This window comes from Limanda limanda, chromosome 6, assembly GCF_963576545.1.
Source record: "Limanda limanda chromosome 6, fLimLim1.1, whole genome shotgun sequence".
NCBI classification, from domain to species: Eukaryota; Metazoa; Chordata; class Actinopteri; order Pleuronectiformes; family Pleuronectidae; genus Limanda; species Limanda limanda.
This window is the reverse complement of record NC_083641.1, coordinates 15,212,872-15,234,480: the sequence shown is the minus strand read 5'-3', so window position 1 is coordinate 15,234,480 and position 21,609 is coordinate 15,212,872. Positions and strand designations below refer to the sequence as shown.

At 41.6% G+C, this 21,609-nt stretch overlaps 2 protein-coding genes across 2 annotated transcripts in view; one reads left to right on the top strand and one right to left on the bottom strand.

Annotated features, from left to right (window-relative positions):
• LOC133003486 (multiple epidermal growth factor-like domains protein 6) overlaps window positions 1–21,609 on the top strand; it is a 58,488-nt gene that overhangs the window by 14,567 nt on the left and 22,312 nt on the right. Inside the window, exons 6-17 of the mRNA XM_061073235.1 lie at window positions 4,991–5,113; window positions 8,804–8,926; window positions 10,127–10,252; window positions 10,664–10,786; window positions 11,353–11,475; window positions 11,940–12,077; window positions 12,248–12,370; window positions 13,509–13,631; window positions 13,712–13,954; window positions 14,049–14,177; window positions 17,006–17,134; window positions 17,712–17,840. Of these exons, the coding sequence (XP_060929218.1) occupies window positions 4,991–5,113; window positions 8,804–8,926; window positions 10,127–10,252; window positions 10,664–10,786; window positions 11,353–11,475; window positions 11,940–12,077; window positions 12,248–12,370; window positions 13,509–13,631; window positions 13,712–13,954; window positions 14,049–14,177; window positions 17,006–17,134; window positions 17,712–17,840 (1,632 nt within the window). The remainder of the gene's footprint in view (window positions 1–4,990; window positions 5,114–8,803; window positions 8,927–10,126; window positions 10,253–10,663; window positions 10,787–11,352; window positions 11,476–11,939; window positions 12,078–12,247; window positions 12,371–13,508; window positions 13,632–13,711; window positions 13,955–14,048; window positions 14,178–17,005; window positions 17,135–17,711; window positions 17,841–21,609) is intronic.
• On the bottom strand, window positions 18,343–21,176 carry LOC133003487 (EH domain-containing protein 2-like). The gene is made up of 6 exons (XM_061073236.1): window positions 20,956–21,176; window positions 20,649–20,825; window positions 20,407–20,504; window positions 19,622–20,034; window positions 19,006–19,170; window positions 18,343–18,906 (listed from the first exon to the last, which is right to left on the bottom strand). The coding sequence occupies exons 1-6, from the start codon at window positions 21,174–21,176 to the stop codon at window positions 18,343–18,345; spliced, it is 1,638 nt and encodes a 545-aa protein (XP_060929219.1).

Here is a 21,609-nt window from a genome sequence, read left to right as displayed (position 1 = left end):
ACCGAGTTGAGAAATACACCATGCAACTGAGGTCTGCGGATTCAGTTATTGATCTTGACTTTTCTTTGTCTAATATCTTTAACATCAGCGGATTGGACACTTAGTTGGACATTTGTTGATTTATGTAATGTCCTTGTACTTCCATCTTTTTTCTTTTAGAGAGGAAGAGCATTGGTCCTTGGAGAGACTGGAAAGGGGCAATACTGTTCTGTAGAGGACAAGTAATGTTAATAACACCTAATGAGATTAACAGGTACTGGATCTCGTAGGCTGATGTCTGAGAACACCAGAGCACTCAAGCAGCTGTCCTCTCTCTACTGATGGGAAACCATTATCACCCCTATTCATAAACCAAGAGGAGACCATCACTTTCCATTCCTGAGCTATCAATGATCTCATGTAATTCATTTAAAACATATGATAGTTTTCAAGATTGGCAGGTAAGACATTATAAGACAATACAAATAAAGTGGGATAAATGGGTCAAAAAGTTATGGATAAAGACAATGTCCAATATACGAGGAGGATTCTGGTGTTCCAGATTTATTAAAGAATGACTCTGCGTTGAGGTAAGGGTTACATTTGGTCCATCGTGTCAGTCCATCAGGGAAATGAAGATTGATGATGCAGATTTGTAGGTATGAGACTCAAAGGCCACATGAGGGAGTCAGAGCTGGTGCACATGGAAAACATCAAGCAAAAGGCTGCAGGTGTTTTGGTATCAGGGGCTTTGGAGCTAAAGGGGAGAGTCACAGCACGATATTACATCTTGATAAACTATGTGCTTGCATACCTCAACAATGCTGGTTGACAGCATGTCAGGTTTCTATGTTGTCATCATGTATGGAACATATATAGTTAACAGAATAATGGGAAATTTCCCCCCCAAATACCTATAAGGATGAGTGTTTAGTGTGTAAGACACATGACGTGTTTTAAGACATGAACTCCAGAAAATTGGGTCAGCAGGAGGTGCATTCACAAAAACAGGAAAATGTCTGGAAAATGTTTCAGATGAGAGGTGGTGCCTAGCACTCAGGAGATGCATACATTTTGCTGTTTTGTTTACAACACATTGACACCGACGTTGTTCCCTATCAAAAAAAAGTTCCAGAATCTTGTTGTCCTTCCTGCTTGACATCTTTGTCTGCATCATCTACGTGTATGGTTCCTCTTCTTCATCCTGACATATTTGTTTTCTCTTCAAAGCATCATCAACACCATTCACTCGCTGGGAAATTTTCGAGCATTTGTCCTGCTGTATTCTCACATTGGCTCACTCAGACATTTTGCGGACAGGAGAAGTTCTAGAAAATGTCTGGATCAACTGATTTGGAATTTAACCTTCTCACATACAGCCCCTCCGGACTCTATTGTATCGCTGAAGGCAGCTTAGAGTGTGTCAAGCTGTTAGAGAGAGAAAAAAAACCTGACTTGTTTTGAAACTGCCATATTTTGACTATTGAGGCCTTTTTATCTTGAAAGATGAAAGACATTGGTGAGGTCAATGGGATCGTTTAGATATAAATGCATGCATGAATGTGAGTATTCATTCATGCGTTGAGATGTGCTGTGTTACCAAAGCAATTAACCACTCCAGGTCATGGTACACCGTGAGCATCTGAGAGGTGCTGTTATGCATTCAGAGAAGCTTTAACACCGTGCCCCATCTGGAGGTATTTATGATTACTTTTCTACTCTAGAAAAGGTTGTTCATGAACAACAGTGAGAGAAGTAGTCCAAAGCTCAGGATAAAAAAGTAGAGAGCATTGCTGGTAGAAAAAGAAAACAGTTTGAGTGTTGGTGACTTCACTTAAGGGTTTCTTAAAATAAGGTTTTAGCCCCTGCCACCATCTTTTTCAAATGTAACACCCCAAAAAATCAAGTATACATATCTCCTCTAATGTTATATCTTTGTGTTTAAGTCTTACTTTGCCCTAGTTGATACGCTAACAGAACTTAGAAGAAAGTGGTTAATTAAGCAACAGGAAACAATTGGAAATCGTTCTTCATCCCTTTGTCAAGGACGTATTTTTTCCTTGGTCTGAAAATGTCATTGCATGTCCTCAAAAAGTGTGCAGTTACCACGTGGAGTCTTCCAAGCTTTCTCTTCAAAGCAAATCTTTCGAGCTAAACTCATTCAGCAGTGTAAAGCTCCGTAGTTCAGCATATTTTACTGATATGATCTTTTAAAATCTACCAGATGGATGTATGTGATGATTGCTGTTGTATAAATCAGTTTTATAATCTCTGCTCTTCACCTCCCTCACACTGATTGCTGACGAACCACAATGGCAATTTTTAATGCATAAATCTCCTTATATTTCCTTGTATCTTCATAGCACAAGCCCTGGAGTATCTAAAATGATTATATATCTTATATCCTTTTGGTGAAGGTTTGGCACAAGTCTTTGTACTAACAAGTCCGCGCTTTCCATTCTTCTTTGTTTAGCACGATGTTCACTTGATGATGGTCTGGTTAGACCAGAAACACAGAGCGTGACCGATGACTTTCAGGCAAGGCCAAACCACAAAATGAGAAATCTGTTAATGGATTTCTGTGTGTACTCTAGGTTTCATTGAGATAACAGTTTTATTTGAGGTTACAGTTTAGGTTCAGGTCATAACTTAAGGTTGGTCTGAAATAAAAAGACATGATAACAAATATGTCTTTCTGTGAGTAACATTTGACTTTCTGCCTTTTTAAGCATGATGTTATCCAGACGTTCTGAACTGAGTGTTTCTTCAAATTTGTTTTGTCTGTCTAGTTGGCATTTGGCAGTGATAGCAAATGACCCTGAGCTGACATGGAGAGCTCATTAGGTCTCTCAGGAGCTGTGGGATCAAAGTGGGGATGTGTAAGGGGGCAGGGCCCTGAGGTTAAGGGCCCGTTTCACCTCCCTATGAGTTAATGAAAAATGCAGAACAGGATTGTTTATCTGTGTGTAACTGTGTGTGTGTGTGTGTGTGTGATAGTTTCTTAGATCCCCCCCTAGTGAAAGAGAATGTGCTGAATGCTGAAAGTCTGCTTTAGTAATGGCTTGTAAACGTCCAGACATCAGGGCAACGCAGACCTGGAGACTACTCTGCCAGTTATTTATCCTCTGGTGAAGTAAACAAAAAGCATTAGGAGGAATGGACACAATCCTAAACTGTCAATTACGCTTATCAAATAAATCAAAGAAAGAGAAAGAGCAGAAGCTAAACCTGAAGCAAAATCCCTGAAACAAAGTGTGATGACCCAGATAACTCTGCCTGCCCTTAGAAACCAAGTGTGGGTGTGGCCTGAAACAAATAAATATGGCGACCCATCCTTAGTTTCTGAGGTCCTGTAGAATTCTGCAGAAGCCAAACCACCATATTTCTTCTAATCACTGCCAATAGATCTGGAAACATAGTATTGTTTCCCTTTAATTGCCACTGTGGGAGAGAAACGTGTGTCCTGCTACTTCAGTTGCTTTTCTTCATTTGTTCATCCTCTATAAGAAAAATACATCTGTATCTCTCTGTCTTCATGGAAAATATATGTGGGGAATTCATATGGTTGTAATAACTATAGCATCACTGTTCTAAACTACTGTACTTTGCTTCTCGTCTATTAAAATGATCTGAGTAGATAATTAGTAATCCCTCTCACACAGTCAGTGGGGGACAATTTTGTCCTTATTGACTAAATGCCAGGGTTTGCTACAATTATCAAGCAATATCGTTCACGTATGTAGATAATCACATAGTATGGTTCATCATGGTTTATTCATGTGCACATATATACACAGAGACATTATTAAATGTTTTTTAGCAACACTTATTTGTCTGTTTCCTACAGATCTGATAAGAAACCTTTAAAATACAGAGTAGACGTTACATGAAAAGTAAATTAATAGTCCGACAGGGGGATTGTAATGCTCTGAGTCTGCTCATTTAGCATGTTAAAATCTAAACCAGAAATTGTTTTCAGGTTTTTTACCAGAGGGGTCTTTGGGTGCATGTGCATCTATACTTGCTATTCATTATTGGCATTACATTTACCTGTGTATGCTTTAGATTAACATTTGCATACCTAAACACCAGGGGATTAAAGGAAAAAGACATATCGTGTCAACAAACCCTGAACAAAATTGTAAAAACTTTAATTAGAGTCTTGGTAATGATCAGATGCACTTCCTTGTTTATTGCACAAGAGCCATAGGCATGCGATTGCATTTGATACACTGTGATTCTAAAGGCAGACCTTGAGTTGTCATGTGCTCTCAATCTACACAAACAAGCTGACAAACTTAACCCCATCTCCTTCTGCCAGCTGTCTCTTTCTGTCTTTCCAGTCTTTCCAGTTGTGCTTCTGAAATTTCCTGTTATTCAAAGGCAAACAAACTATAACGGCTCAGTGCTTCCATTAAATATTGTACCAGATGGGGACAAAACACTAAATAACTTTTCCTTTCTCCTCTGTTGCCTTCTTCCTTCCTTCTTTCTTCCCAGGGAGTGCAATGCATTTATCTTTCACCGCTCATTTTTCCAAACATACAACACTGTATCATCTGCGAAAGGTTCGGCTGTGACTCTGCCCCATGGACCAGAACCACAGGGCCAATAGCAGCAGTTTAATAAATTGAATCAGGTGAAAGTTCCAAAGGAGAAAGAAAACATTATAAGAATCTGCTGATTCATTTACGTGCCTCCAAGAGCGCACCGGTCCTAAAAGATTGGCAACAGACTCACTATCAACTGCCTGCTAGTTTAGCAACATCAAAGTAATTCAAAAGTCAGGAGGTTCATGATCTACACGGAAAACAAACTGTTCAAGTTCCATTACTTTTGTTTCTGATGATAAGGGAAAGAACTGAACGAAACCCGCAAAGAGAGAAGAAGAAAGTTTAGCTGAAAGGGCCAAAAACCTGTCTGTCCACACAATCGATCCAGCAGCAGTGTTGTGAATATGGTGCATTGCTTTATGTAAGTAAAACTGCCCTTTTTATCCTGTTCCTTTCAGATGTTAACGAATGTGAAGTGGATGAAGGCGGCTGTGAGGGTTACTGCTGCAACACTATCGGCAGCTACTACTGTAAGTGTCCCGAAGGCAGCAGACTGGAGCCAGATGGGAAGACATGTCACGGTAAGACTGACATCTGGATGTAGCTAGTGTACAGACAGATGGTAGCAGGCTCTGCCCGGCCAGGGCTTCCTGTACTGTTTTATGAATGGACAATCATTTTTCAGTCAAAAATGTGAATGAATTTATTTGATGTTAAAGATACCTGTTGTTTTTCCAAACCAGCACAAAACACCAAATGTAATGCATACTATAACATGCCTAGCGGGCACTTTCTGGTATTTTTTTGCGTTATTATTGTTTACCCTATAGACCTTGTATAAATATGGACGGCGTGTCTCCACTTCCTTCCACTATCCAGAAATGAATACAAAAACCCCCAGCTAAGAATGCTGCCATGGTGCATATTTAGAGCCAGAATCTGCACATAGCAACTGTGTATGGAGTCGAGGTAGCAAGCTCCCATTGCTCTCTGCTGTTAATCAGGATGTTAAACATCAGTGTGCTAAGAACTTCCTAAAATAACGTGCATCTCCTCAAGAACACGGAGAAGGCCGATTTTATGTTCCATACTTCAGCCAGCCACCAGGTGGCAATCTAGACACTTTGGCCTCACTTTTGGGGAGCTATCATGTCGTGCATGTTTATAAACAATCAATGCTCTACCCACACAAGCTGGGCAAAGATTGGCTATTACTAGTTGCTTTCATTGGCTGATTGGTCTAGGTAAGAACATCAGACTAATATGCCAACAAAGGCAATAACAATATTTCAAGCTATAGTGGATGTTATCAATCCGGATTACCTTAAAAAGTCTTTGCTAATGTTTAATGAGTAAAGAATTACATTTAGTTAATTTACTAAATGTAAAGCACACATTTATTTTGCCTGCAAGAAAATTCCTATTTTTATATATTTTATATTCATACTTGAACAAACACACCAAAACAAATTAATTGTATGTGTAAACATTTTTGCCAATAAACCCTGATTCTGAATCCATGAACATTAAGGTCATTCGATTTAGACCAAAAAACCAAGGTTGACCTACTGAGGGCCGACTTAACTGTCTAGACTCCAGGCTGTAAATTGCTGAACCCCCCCACCACCACACACATGCGGCTCACAGGTTTTTAATAACCTTCTCAGACCCCATGCTTTCTCACTCCGTCCGTCTAATCTGACGTGAATATGCAGAGTCAGTGTTGAAAACTTAGCACCATTTGTTACTTAAAGATACAGGTGTAAATGCTCTTCCCTCAACTTTTAGCCTTTAAGACACGAAACTGTCACTCTGTGATAATTTAAGTCTGAGTTGTCACCTCGACGGAAGCCAAACGACAGCTGTGAACTTCCTACTTAACAATGTCTTGTATGAATAGTGTGTGTGGTCATATTTATGGGGAAAGACGGTGAAGTGTGGGTTTGAACTGTGGCAGAAAACACCTGTGGAAGAGATCTTTTTAGAAGGTGTGTTAGGAACTTTTAAAACCATTATTATATCCTGGAAACTGAAAGATGAGTGAGACCACTCGACAGCCACAATGGTGCTTTTGACACTCATTTAAACAATTGCTGTCACGCCAGCTCCAGTGCCTCAGATCCTCCTTTGGTTTTTGCGTAAATTCAGCCCCTGTTGCGTTTCTTTGGAAGACCACCTGTTTGTTTTGTTCCGCCACCAAAGCTGCGCTCCCGTACGTTTCATCTGCTGCTTTGTCTTGTGGGATGCTCGCTCAGCAGCTCCGCTCCGGGCCAGGCGGTGTCACACGATACCATTCAGAGCTCATGGCCCTCGACCTCCGACACCGCCGCCGCCCCTCCTACCCCCACTGCCACACACACCACTTCACCCTGTGGTAAAAAGCAGCCATTGTGTGTCTCCCACTGAAATCCTTTCACACAAGGAGCCCAATAAGTATATTAACCTTGACAAACCTCCCCTTGCGTCTGTTGTTTTGTATACCAGGGTGCCTCTACCGCAGCTGCCAATGTGTGAATAGCCTATAATGACACGATCGCTCATGAATGTTTGCTTAACCCGTGTTAGTGCTCTGGAGCTACTTCAGAATTATGCCTTGTCATTAGTGAGTCCTCCTCCAACTGTTCTACAATTATACTGTCCCTTTTTATTGTTTGTGTGCTGGATGTTGTGTGCAGTGCTTTTAAAATCCATGTGTTCATCCTTCCTGGTTTATCTGCAAAGAAGATTTCATAGTCAGTGATTTTCATTAAATGAAACTGAATTTGCTTTATTACTCATAATGTGTGTGGTATATTTATAATTGTGAGTGATTTACTCAACTGGTGTAATTTTTCATACATTGCATTTCGGCTATTTAAGAGGTCTGTTAAGCAGCCGACGCAATCTTTGGACCCAAGTTCATAGCTTTCCAAAAACACACCGGAATGTCTGTTTCAGTCTGATAAGGTAAATACCTTTAATCTGATCATACTAATCTATGTGAAGTATATGAAAAGGATTATTTTTATGGTGAAAGGCCTCAGCTTTGTCCCTCCCCTCCCTTCAGTTCCTACACAAACGAATTAAAAATAGTCTTGAGATCGTTTTGAAGATGCCTGTTCCCATAGGTCTGCCAAAGAGACTTTTTAGTTCAGGGAAAGAATACACACACACACACACACACACACACACACACACACACACACACACACACACACACACACACACACACACACACACACACACACACACACACACACACACACACACACACACACACATACACACATACACATGCCTAAACTATCAGAAAATTATTTCTAGTATATGCACTTTACGTGGGAAGAGCTTTGACCTAAACGATGGTAGCGCTTCATGCAGAAATAAACCGAACCACATGTTCTAAAAATAAAAAAAAGAAACTGCATCATTTGGCCCTCTCACGCAGCCTTTCTCTCATCACCTGTGAGAGAAGAAGCTTCCGGAGGACGTGTGATGTGTTGTCCAGATGTGTAGTAAAGTCTGATTATCCTTGAATTAGCTGCCCCAGGTAGCGTGTCTCCTCAACTAGCCTCTGTCTCTGCGGGAACATGAGCTTCAGTCTGACACACCCACAGACATACCTCTGCGGAGGAACTCTCCCCTGTGTAAAATAAAATATTATGCATAGTACGAGAGGGAGATAAGCCATTCATCATACTCATGTGTATTTTTCCCAAGAGAAGTCTGCAGAGCAAAGGGTCAATGTTGTGTTTCAGTGAAGAGTGGGGATTCAGAGGCACTTTGACACATTGGCTGCCAGAAGACGAAATGGATAGAATGTATAGACACTTTTCGATATAAGCATTTTCTTTTGTCCTTAACTATTAAATAGTGGGAGGGGGTGATAGTTAGGCTTGAACATGGACATGCACCAAATCTCACACACTCAAGGATAGCAAATGTAATCAATCAGTTACAGCTCTTTAAATCTGTAATACTAAAATTCTGTTTTTCATTTTCTTTTATTTGAGGGAATCTTTGATCAGACTGACTCAAAAATGAATACACTGTTTTATAAAGGATGTGACACATTTCTAAACTCCGTCTCATTTAAACCTTCTATTGATATAAGCATATTTGGCCAAGAATTGCATATTTGGCCCAGAATTGACCGAAGCAATGCTCCAATTTTTAACACAAAAAGGGCAAGACACATTTTATATGGATTTTTAATTAGGCCACACTCATGACAGACATATTAACAAACCATTTTTTTGGTCTTAATAAACTGTACATATCTGTTTGTGCAGATGTAAATGAGTGTGAGGTGCTCAATGGAGGATGCCAGCAGATGTGTGTCAACACACCGGGCTCTCACCACTGTGAGTGCAGCGAAGGATTCCGCATGCATTCTGATGGTCGGACCTGCATCCGTAAGTTTATATTCCAATTATATCTCATATATATATTTCCAAAATTCCCTCAGTTACATAGAGGAATAAGTTTAGTTACATTTTGAGATATGTTCTTTGTTGTGTTGAATTCTGTTTCCCTTTACTTTAACCTGAAGCCAACCTTGTCCTAGCGCTAACCACTGAGAGATTGTGGGATGGGATAAAAAATTGGGGAAACACATCTCGACTGTGAAACATAATTCGACATAACATTCATGTTCATGATCAACATGAAGTCTCTTCTGGTTTCCTTCAACTATTTGTTCAATATAGCCAATAATCAAATCAGACATATTTATGTTTATTATTGTGTATTTTATTGCTTTAACTAAACACTGCATACAACTCACAAATTGGACATCCACTATTTCCACTTTTTTCAAGTCTACATTCCTTCGAGATTCCAGGCTATTTGTGTATTTTCACAACTCCCAACTTTGATCGTGAGCATTTGAGATTTGCTAATGACCTGCTCACATCTGGAGTGAACATCTGGTCCCTGCTTGCCCTCAGGAGACTTGACTCACACCTTGTGTTTTTTGTGAGGGAACATACTTAATGAATATCACCACATGTGGATTAGCACGGTAAAACTCAAATGAGTTGCAGTGTCAAGTGGGACATTTCTGATTTATTTCATTAAGATGGATCTAAATATTTAGGACCAGTAAATAAGTAAGTACTGAAGAAAATTGTTATTTGCTGATAATCTATTCGCCCTGGTTACCGTTTGGTTTAATGTCTGAATACTTGATGTAAAGGAGGTAGAGATGGAGGGATAGCAGTGGAGTTAAAGGGATAGTTAATTGTGTCTGCAGAAGTCATCAGGGTTTAAAACCACTCGCTCTCTCCCTTTTACAGCCCGTCTGTGTCATTGTGTCTATGTTTAGAGCACCCACAAGGCACACGGCTGATATTCATATTTGGCACTTCATTAAATCACAGGAGAAATGGGATGGAAAGATCATTAGGAAGTAACCAGCAGTACCCACTGGACCCAGCATGAAAATCATTTGACACATTCCAGTCTTACCCTGGGATTTTCAATAATTACACAGCGGCAGAGTTGGAGTTGCAAAGCTGTTTTAGGCTGCCAACAATGTCAGTTATATCTGAGTTCAAAAGCTGTATAGCTTGTCTTTATTTACACTTTCTCTGTGTGTGTGTTTTGCCTTTAAGCTGTGACTTCTTGCTCAGTGTTGAACGGCGGATGTGAGCACAAGTGTGTGGACATGGGTAGTAATCATTACAAGTGTGAGTGTCGGAAGGACTACCAGCTGAAGAGGGATGGGAGACACTGTGAAGGTAAGTCATTTTACCAACAGATGCATGAATATATCAAACAAGAATGGAGCTGCAGGACAGCAGATGACTCTTTAGGGGCTTCTGCTTGTTTTAGATTGGACCACAATACAGCGCACGTGGTTACTGAAAGTGTGTAAGGCAGGAAAAAGAAAGAATGTAACAAGCAGCTTTGGAAAGAGTCAAGAAAAGGAATTCAGATTTGTCCTCCTGCAATGGATCTTCAGATCACATATCACAACCCCAGTTCTCACCCATTCACAAAGTGTGGAAAAACCTGTAAAACAATGCATGTGGAAAATTCAGACCGTCAGTCTAGTGTCAAAAATCTTAGGAAGTAACCAGTAGGGTCATGGTATCACCTGCTGGGTTGACCTGTCTTTAATCTTAATTGTGTGTTTGTGTTTGTGTCAGTGGTGGACCCCTGTGAGGAGAGGAATGGAGGCTGCGCCCAGCTGTGTCTTTCTGAGGACGGCCGGGTTCACTGCAGCTGCCGACACGGTTTTACACTGGCTAGAGATGCCAAGAATTGTGAAGGTGAGGAATTGCACATCAAACACACACACACACATTCCCATCAGTTTATTCATCATAATGGGGATAAATGCACATACACACACACACACACACACACAAAGAACACAATTACAAACTCAGTGAGGATTGCCAGATTTTTATTGCAACTTGAGTTAGAGAGGAGAAGGAGGAAGGAGAAAATGAAATGAGGAAAATATGGAGAAGGAACATAATTGAATCTGCTTAGAATTAAGAAGTCTTAATGTGTCTCTGTTATTTATTCTCATGCGGTACATTTGGTTTACAATCAAACTATCCGTGAACGAGAAATGAATATCCAATAAATTGTTTAAAAAGTGTGTAGTCTGTCTGTGTGTGTATGTGTGTGTGTGTGTGATATAGAGAGAGAGAGAGAGAGAGAGAGAGAGAGAGAGAGAGAGAGAGAGAGAGAGAGAGAGTGTTTGTGTGTGTGTGTGGCAGAAATGTCAATGTACATGTTTCTTTGGCTGTATGAATCATAACCCAGGTCCTATTCTCTCTGAATGTAAATATGTGCATTCATGTATTGTGTTAATTCTCTCCTATAGACATGGATGAGTGCAGCTCCGGCCGTGCCAAGTGTTCCCATGGGTGTGTCAACATGTTGGGCTCTTTCAGCTGTGTGTGTCACCCAGGTTTTGAACTCGGTGCTGATGGCAAACAGTGCTACCGTAAGTGCAAATTCAAATCCACAAATTCCAATGGCAAATGACCATGTCCTTTCTCAACCCCACCATTTTTTCCAAAACATTATTAATCTTCTGAATACAACAAAAACATAAATACATACATACAATGCCTAATGGATATGAAGCAGTAACTCAATTAGCATTTCTTAACATACAGACCTCCTTAAAACACACCTGATAAAACACAGAATATTGATTCTGAAATTCAGATTTCATGACAGTCGTGTTTGGCAGAGAATCCCCCCCAAAAGGAAAGCTTATAAACTGTATATATTTATTCAGCACATATATGATTTACATTGCCAGGCAATTAGAAAGTTTAAGTTTAGTTCAATCTCTTATCATCTTTACCCAGCAGTTAAAAGACAAAATAGTCCTTGAAATGCCCCCCACATTGTCCTCATGTGTCCGCACTGTAGTCATGGTTGTGGTCGTGTGTCCTCCAGGCATTGAGATGGAGATCGTCAACAGTTGTGAGAAGAACAATGGAGGTTGCTCTCATCGCTGCGAGCACACCACCAATGGCCCGCTCTGTTCCTGCAACCACGGTTACCAGCTGGACCGAGACAGGAAGACGTGTGTGGGTAAGAATTTCTCCTTTCTGTCTGTGGCTTCTTCTTATTCCTCTCGGACTTGTTCTCCATCGTCGTTGTATTGTTTGTTCTTTCACTCTTCTTCGATATTCACTTTCTTTTGGTTTCTTTATTTGTCCGTCTGTCTCCTGAAACCCTGTACCACTGTGTGCCGTCCTCAGATAGTGATGAGTGTGCCAGTGGGGAGTCGTGCTGTAGTCACGTCTGCAGAAACTACCCAGGCGGCTACGAGTGCAGCTGCAGAGCCGGCCACAGACTCAACCCAGACGGCTGCGGCTGCGATGGTAAGACACCGTTGGATTGTTAGCAGATTGCCTGGTCTGGTGATTTTCTAAGTGTTTACTATGTTGTGACACAGCTGCGCAGGACACAAAGTCCCAAAGCGCATATACAAACTAATTACTCCGATATTGAGCCTTTTCAAGCCGTCTCAGAGCAGAAAATTAGAAACACATTTGTTTACTGAAGAGCAGATTTTGCACAATCGAGAGCAACTGGCAGATTAGTAATGCAACAAAAAACATAATCTGCATTTGGAAGAATTTAGATTAAAAAAAATGCTCTGAAGTGAAACTGTCAAATCTTCATCTGGGTGGAGAAAAATGACAAGGCCCGACCTGAGCTTGAACAGGGTGCGTTCAATCTCAAAACATTTTGAAAGACATGTTTGCTCAAAAAACGGTGTGCAACCGATTTCGATATGTTTTCTCTTGTTTGGTGGGTGTGTCCGAGGTGTTGCCCAAGCATCAGCGACATATATAAAAACCCTGCTGTAATAAAAAAGGCAGGGCACACAATGGATTACCAATGTCCTCTATCATGTGACAGCAGCTATTTACTGTCGCAACATTGAAGTTGTTAAAAGCAGCCTAAACTAAAAACTGTTACAATGAGCATATTTTGAAGTATTAAATCCATTTTGAATCCCTTTGAGACAAAAAATGGTCGTCTCAGCTGCTAGGGTTGCTTGTGTTTCACAACCCTAGACTGTATATTAAGATGGATGACACGTTTCCACTCCCTCACAATAAATAAAAAGGAAGGTTGAGGTTTCACCATGTTTGTAGATTATCAAATAACTGATTAAAACCAAACTTACAGGAGAAATAACCTTGGTCCATGTCTCAAAAACTACCATGGAGGAGGCAGGGTTTATAACCTTTACTGCAGTCAGCCACCAGGTGGCAATGAAGATGCTTTGGCTTCATTTTTGGTAGTTGTCATTTCATCCACTTTATATACAGTCTATGATCACAAAGAACTGTTAAATAAACGTTTGACTGCATTTTTTCTAGGCTGAACGCAGCTCTGCTCAACAGTTGTGTGAAACCTGGATAAACTTAAACACAATTACAATTGAGCTGAGCTATTATTACTCTGTCGTTTCTTCAGCGGTATGATGTTTGTGAATTACTCTGACAGACATTGATGAGTGCCTGGCAGATACTTCAGGCTGCGAACACTACTGCGTCAACACTCTGGGAACATATGAATGCTTTTGTCGACTCGGCTTCCGCCTGGAGCAAGATCAGCACTCCTGTATCTGTGAGTAACGTTTGGACTCTAGTTATTCCTGGATAGAAAAGCCATATCTTAACCTGTCATCAATCAATCTGTGTCTTCAGCTCTGTATGGCAGAGAACTGGAAGAAGAGGAGGACGAGGAGGAAGATGACGAAGAGCAGCTGGAGGTCCACAGATTACCAGATCTGCTCTTCCGCAACGCTCCTCAGCTCCTGCAGTACACAGCAGCCTTACACTCCCGTTATCCCAGTGATGATGATGATGGCAGTGATGCTGGAGACAATGAAAAAGGATCCCAGATGCAGAGAGATCGCAGGGGAGAACTCAGGCTGGACAGCCACATAGGTGCAGTAAAACATGCAAGTGATGAAAATAAGATGAGAAATCAGATGGACGTTATTTGATTGTTTTCATATTATAAATTCATATGTTTTTTCAGTGTGTCTAGACGGCTCATTTGGGGATGACTGCAGTGCGAGCTGTGAAGACTGTGTGAACGGAGAGTGCAGTGAAACCAGAGACAGGTGTCAGTGTTCACCTGGATGGACTGGGACCATCTGCAACATGAGTAAGTCCAGTTTATACAAAGACGTTCTACATTCCTGTGAATTTGTCGCTAACCTCAGATTGGAAGCACAGGAGTGTAACTTGAATAAGGGCCTGGCAGCAGGAGATATGCTACATATAAACTCTTAAAAATCATTGTTGAAAAATGGATTACTCAGGTGAAGGTTGGTCAGGTTTAGGCACAAAAACAATGTGGTCAGGTTCAGGGAAATGTCATAGTTTGGGTTTGTTGTCAGAAAGAGGATGTTCATTGTCTTGGTTTAATATAAAAAACATGTATTTAAGATTAAAAAATGCTGGTTGTTTGTTTGGATTTGTAATGAGCAGCAGTCTCTCCCATGTTTAACTCCAGTCCTCCACTCTGGCCTCCTCCTTACATGGACTCAGTTACAATACCCACCTCATAATAACTGCAGCCGATTGAAAGCTTTACCACTTGAATATAAAAATATCGTTTTGGGGCATTTGTACAGAAGACTGATGCTGTCTCACATGACCACTAGATGTTGCTGTACAATAAAACACAAGTACAGGTCATAATAAGCTGACTGCACCATTTTTATAGTTCGACATTAAGGGAGAAATACATTTTTTTACATTCTCTCAAATGGTTAGACGTGAACAACAATTTGTGGTTTTTACACTTGCTTGTAACCTGGTAATGACAAGAAACTTGCTATTTTTGCACTTATTATTATTCATTATTACAAATAATGTTGAGTTTTAATTTTGCTATGTTTGCACTGACGAAGATTAGGGCCTTTCCTATGCTATACTAAGCTAAGCCAACTGAATAGCTTCATATTTAATAAGAATGGGTCTCAAACCTTAAGCCAGAAAAGTTATTTTAATGGTCCTACTAAACTATATCTGTAAAAGTTTATAACAAAATTTCATTTTGTAGAACATATAAAATAAGTGACTGGCTAAGACTTATGCATGGATAGTAGACCAAAATAAATAATTTAGGTCCAGATCATACACTTGAAATGTAGATAATATTACAGGACAGTATCCACACACACACACACACACACACACACACACACAGTATTGCTGGTTTTCCCCACAGAATATAGCCTCTTCTATAGGTCTATTTGAGCTATGATGTGGTGAAGCTGTGGAGATGTGAGCGCTCCCCCTGTGCATCGATCCATGGCCATGTATCAAAACCTGTCGGCTCCTCTGCGTGGGAGGCTGGCTTGTTTACGGGCTCCTGAACACAAGAGCACCGGGTGAATCAATCTGTCTGCTACTGGAGCGAGGCCGAGCCGGGCCCACAGCGAGAGCACATGCCTGAGGCCAAGGATGTCCACTACTAAAGCAAAGCTCCATTGTTCCCATCAGGCTCCATGATTAATGTCTGTCTTTGCTCCGAACAGGAGTCAGGCTCGTAATCATGTGAGGAGAGCCACTTGGGATGAGGTCCCGTTAGAAGCAATCTGTCACTTTTAGAAACACGCACCTCAGGTGGTGGTATTCAGATGCACACCCTGAAGGGGAAGTGTCTGGACATGGGCAGCATTTTCAGGTGGGGTAGAGTAGATGTCCAATTTTACTGCCTGAAGCACAGATATGGGAATTGCCACTGTAAAGTAATCACATAGGGATCTATAAAGAACTATGAACTGCTCAAAACATGGTGACAGCTTCGGACCTTCAATGACCATTAAAAATGAAATAAAATATTCTACCTCTTTGTCTCATACGATTTGACTGATGTCACATCTCCACCTTATTTTATGAAGTTATAGCCACAAGGAACACAATAAATTAGTTTACACTGAAGGTTCATGAACTGGGAATACAGCAAGTTAAGTTTTAGCCTCTCTTTCTACAATCTGCTTCAAAATTAATCTCTTAAAAAAGATTTCTGTAACTTCTTTATAAAAGGGAGGCCAAAGCGTCTCGACCACCCCCTGATGTCTGGCTACAGTGCAGGTCATAAGCCCCACCTTCTCCATGTTAGTGGAGGAGACGTTGACCAAACTGAAAAGTCAAAATAGATGCAAAGTAACTTTCCATTTTAGGTAGTTCTCATCACACTGATGTAGGTCCAAGGACCAAACATTCTGTTAGGTTTGGATTTAATTAGTGTTTTGATGCTAGAAATCAGCAGTGAAACGTCAAGATTGATTGGTCTATCGCTTGTAACGGCTCAATCCCTCAATTGCTATTGTCCAATCTGTGGGTCCAATTGCGTAACATGGTGGCGTTCGCATGCAGGATATTTCGGCTTCATTTTCTGGATAGTGGAGAGCAGTGAAGATGCCTTGTCCATCTTTATATACAGTCTGATCATCAGCTTTCTTATTGTTGTGATGCATCTGCATTAACATGGCAACATGGTTAATAAAAATATGGTTAGGATTGATTTAATGCTTTCCCATAGTTGACTTGACTAGTTCATTCTTGTTCAACTAACCCTTTCTGCTTGTTAATTTCCGTAGTCATCCTTATTTTCAATTTCTGTCTACATGTGGTTGCATGATGCAGTTACCCCACAAATTATTACAGCTGGCTTATCTTTCCAGGGAGTGACATAAAGCTGCTATGTGACATGGAATTTAAGAACACATTAATGTGAGGGATTGTAACACGTCTTCAACAGCCAGATGGTTCATGTTATAATGTCTAACAAGGCCACAGGGATTAGGAGTGTGAGGAGAGCACACACATGGAGAGAGACAGGATAAGGAGGAAGTGTTGACTGACTTCTTACCACCAGTGCTTAGACCTTGAATTTCCCACAGTTTGATCCAATAATTGATTCTGATATGCCAGTGCTTTTCTTCCTCATATAATCCCACCTCCTCTTGCTCTCTGCAGCTTGTCCACAGGGGACCTACGGCCAGGCCTGCAACAGTCTGTGCCGTTGTCAGAATGGAGGCGTGTGTGACCCTGTGACTGGGAAGTGTTTGTGTCCCCCAGGGGTACAGGGCCTGCTCTGCGAGGATGGTTCGTACACTCTTTCCTCTATAGACTCACACTTTAAGCAGACATAAACACAAACACTTCGAATTTACGTTTTTTTCATTTTAAGAGTAAGAATATTATGAATATGAAGTCACAATTTAATGAGAAAAAAACAGAATTGGCCTAATATTACAAAAAGAAATACTTTAAAAGAAAACTATATGTATTTTTAGGAAAGAGAAGAGGTACTCACTGAAGTCCCACTCCATCTTGATTACCTATCTCAATGTTTCTCAACTACGAAACCCCTTTGAATAGCACGTAGATGCAACAATCAGCCGCTACCAAACATAAAGGCTATAGACGCAACTTCTTCTAAGCGTGTGGTTCTTTCTTCAGAAACAGACAATCAGGACACTGAGACATTATATGGCGCTGATGTGCCAAAAGATTAAATATTTGTGAAACCTTTTTGAAAAGTATATCTAAGATTTATTATATCTTGCCTAACCTTTTTAAACCATCATCCTCTGCTTTTCTTCCAGTGGAGCTTGTTTTACTGAAGCAGGAATTCTACCAGAACTATGACTATGTTTCCTGTCATTATTCATGTTCACAGGTTGCCCAAGAGGTTATTTCGGGGGGCACTGTACCAGAAAGTGTAACTGCCCAAACAACGGACACTGTCATCGTCTGGATGGAGCCTGTCTGTGTTCTCCAGGGTTATATGGTCGTTTCTGCCACCTGCGTGAGTACCATGATGAGGATGATGATGATGATGATGATGATGATGATGATGATGATGATGATGATGATGATGATGATGATGATGATGATGATGATGATGATGATGATGATGATGATGATGATGATGATGATGATGATGATGATGATGATATCACAAACAATAAATATAAATGCTGGCTAATCATCTTTATAAGTTTAATGGCAATTAAAAATAGATACATTATTATTTTGTAAGAGTAATTATATATATATATATCCTAAATGAAAACTCCACCCAGTTGAAGGTTAGAGTTACGGCTGTATTGTTGTTGTGCAAAATTCTGAAGTGAAATGTGAGATTAAAAAAAGTTTTCAGTGATCAGAACCATCAAACATGAACTTAATGTTTTGGTGTCATGCTGATTTACTTATCCTCTGATTAGATTATATATAGAAAATGATTTACATATTTTACATATAATGGGGACATGTCCTCAGTCATCCACCACCTCTCGATGTCACGTTCACTCTTCTTCGCTGGCTGTACTCAGGCGCTTTGACGGTGGCACCAGGTGAGAGGGCAGCTCTCTGGGCAGCCAGTGGCCTTCCAGCTTCCCCTCAATAAGGTGGACTGCCAACGCGAACTCCTCATTGTCCAACATGCCGTCTCCATCCACATCGGACAGCCTCCAGACGTGAGCGAGCACCGAGCTCGGCAGAAGCGTGGTCGTCATCCACTGTTTGACTTTGCTGCCACTCAGTTTGCCCGCGTTCGGACTGAGGTTGTAGAAAATCTCATCGTACTTGGGCTTGTACTTCTCCACGATCCACTCGTCGAAATCGGCCTCGCTGCCATCATCGTCTCTGGGGAGCTCCTTGAAAGGATCTCTCCTGTAATGCTCTCGCCTGAACGTTCCCAAGAAGTCACCGTCCAACATGCCGGGGAGGGATTTCTTCTTCTTTATTTCTTGCTGTTGAAGTAAAGGCACCAGGTTCGCTATGTCGGTGGTCAGGAGTTTATCCAGGGAGGCCATCAGACTTGGTTTCAGGGTCTTGAACTTTGAGAAATCGTGACCCATAAGTTTCTCCTGTAAATGAACGCAGTTACATGTAAGACACACAGAACATATTTAGGGAGGTTAAAACATATATGTTCTTAATACAGCAATTGAAACGTAGTGTTTGACCTGCATCTTGGTGCAGTCGGGGAAGTCACCAGCTGGAACTCGATGCTGTTGCTGGATCTTTTTGAAAATCACAGGAAGCTGATAAATCAAGTTGTGCTTCTTGCTTTCTTTGCAGAAAATGGTCGGCATCTCTTGCTTTAGATAGCTGATAATATGTGCATGAGCCTGGGAAGGGAGCAAAACTGCAATGAGACACAAGATCATCAATCAGCTGTATTTTTAAAAATATTTATCCCAGATAGAATACAGATGTGGGCCACTTCAGGCAATGATACAGCACTACTGATCCTCTTGTGGCCTCTACAAAATGGATTTGGGCCTAAAGAAGTCAGCTTGTAAAATAGAACAAAATAGCCCAAAACACATGTTGTCCTTTTTTGGCAATCATGTGCTGCTCTAGGCGAGTTGTAATCTGGTTGTGAAGAGTTTTAAATGGTGAATATGGCCCAAATAGCACAAATCAAATTCGGGCCTTCCTAGGTTGTGATGCGGAATGGCTATGGCTTACTTGTGGCCCAGATCTGACAAAGAGGAGCGGACTGTCCAAGTACCATCATTCTACGTGGTATGTGGGCCAAAACTTTTTTGGCTATATGCAATGGACACAATCTCTTACCCGTACTAAGCGTGCCCTTTTCACCAGGTCATTCAGCTTCCGTACTGCAGCATTCCGCGGCAGGTTCCGTATGTCGGTCAGAAGATCCTCCTCCTCCAGCTCTATCAGCTGGTAGTGGTCGCACATCTGCCTGGGCTCGGACCAGAACGACCCGATGTATACCCGCAGGATCTCTGGGGTCCGAAACACTTTCCCCAGTGACCACATGAGGGCGCCGTACACTCTCATGAGCTGCTGCGAGTCCACCCTGTCGGCCTTGTTGAGCACCACACGCAGCTTGTCCTCGTAGCCGCACAGAGACCCAAAGGCCCGGGTCAGCTCGTCGGAGAAATCCAGTTTGTGTGCGTCGAAGAGCAGGATGATTCGATCCACACGCTCTGCAAACCAGCGTAGCACTGCCGGGTAGTCGTAGCCTGGGGATGGAGTAAGAAAATTCAGGGTTTTCATCAACAATGACTGTTGGGAGGCCTCAAGAGGTTTTGAGCCATTTCAGTTACACCCATAGATTAACACATCCATTACACAAAGCAATGGCAGCTCCTTAACTTACTCCTCGTCTCCTCCCAACTATAATGTCACATTACCTTTGTCTGTTGTTCTTCTGACTTCATCGGTTGGACTAAGATCCTGTTATTTTATTGCATCTACGATGACTCCTCTTTTCAGGAATTTAAATCCCCCTGACAACAATGATGCTTTCCAACTCTGTCTAAAACTTGAATACGTGGACATCAGGCCCCTTTATAGCTTCTGCCACTGAAAAGGAAATTAGCAAAGTATCTCACCTCTACTCAGCTTTCTCTTAGCTGCAGTTAATATCCCCGGTGTGTCGATAATGCTGATGCTTTCAAGCACTTGATTTGGCATCTGAACACACTGAAACCTGCATCCAAAAAACACTTGTGAACAACAGAAAGGGAAAAAAACTAAGTCAAAAGTGTAATCGGTGACTTTTGGAAGACATAAGATAGAACTCCTCTTATTCTCCCCCTTTTCCATTTTCTGCTTCTGTGTCTTATTGAGTCACCTGTTGAGGAAAGTATTTCCAAAAGGGCCAAGGTTGCGGAAGGGTTTCTTCGGATCCACCGTGAGGGCATTCCCAGGGATGATTCCCTCCACGTCTCCGTACATGACGGCGCTGAAGCAGTCAGTGGTCGGCTCTGGCCCAACTCTGCTACCAGGAAAATCTTCCTCTATGAGATACCTGAAGACACAAACAACGTGGAGCACCACCGTCATCATCCTTTGTTCCAACACAGGGTTAATCACATGCACAAAATGCAAGGAATCTGCATATTTTTTAATGGCTGAAGAATGGGAGACCACAATCTTACCTGATGAAAGTTGTCTTTCCTGTGGAGTACTGGCCCATCACCAGCACCATTGGCTTGCTGTCAAAGTCTGCGTCCTCATAGCTCGGCGTGTGGAAGTGATGGAAGGCGCAATGTTTCTCTATCGGCAGCAGCCTCTTGTAATAAAGATTCTTCAGCTCCTCTGTCACCGTATTGACATCTCCCAGCATTTTAGGGCTGCTCCTGAGCCTCCGGATGGACATCTTGATTTTTGATTTGCTCCCGACCGTCTCAGTGTGGAGGCTGCTCACCCTTCTAACACCAAAAACCGAATGACGGAGGAATGTGCACGAGGAATATTATCAGATTCTCACAGCTGTCTGCTCCATCCTGCAGCGGGACGTACAGAGGGTGGAGAGGGTGTAACCAGAGCCTGCAGCTGCACCTAACATAAAGCCAATGTGGAGAGGGACAGGGTGGAGTGGAGTTCAGCTTTTTGTTGCTGAGCAGAGACAGTCCTGGCAAAATGTGATTGTTTTAAGCACTTAATGAGGACATGGCCGTGTTTGAGTTTACACTGTCTTACGTTACACTCTACGTATGTTTGTTCAACGTGTCAGTTTATGTGATGTAGTTGCAGAAAATCTCCAATAACAGGGGCCACCAAGTTGCCACCATCACGATTTTTACAGCTCA

Excerpts from the sequence above, each read along its gene's own strand:
- LOC133003487 (XM_061073236.1), bottom strand. The coding sequence starts at position 21,176 with ATGTCCATCCGGAGGCTCAGGAGCAGCCCTAAAATGCTGGGAGATGTC. Across the intron at positions 20,505-20,648 it reads GGAAATACTTTCCTCAACAG|GTTTCAGTGTGTTCAGATGC; the intron begins GTGACTCAATAA and ends TTTTGGATGCAG. Across the intron at positions 18,907-19,005 it reads CCGACTGCACCAAGATGCAG|GAGAAACTTATGGGTCACGA; the intron begins GTCAAACACTAC and ends GTTCATTTACAG.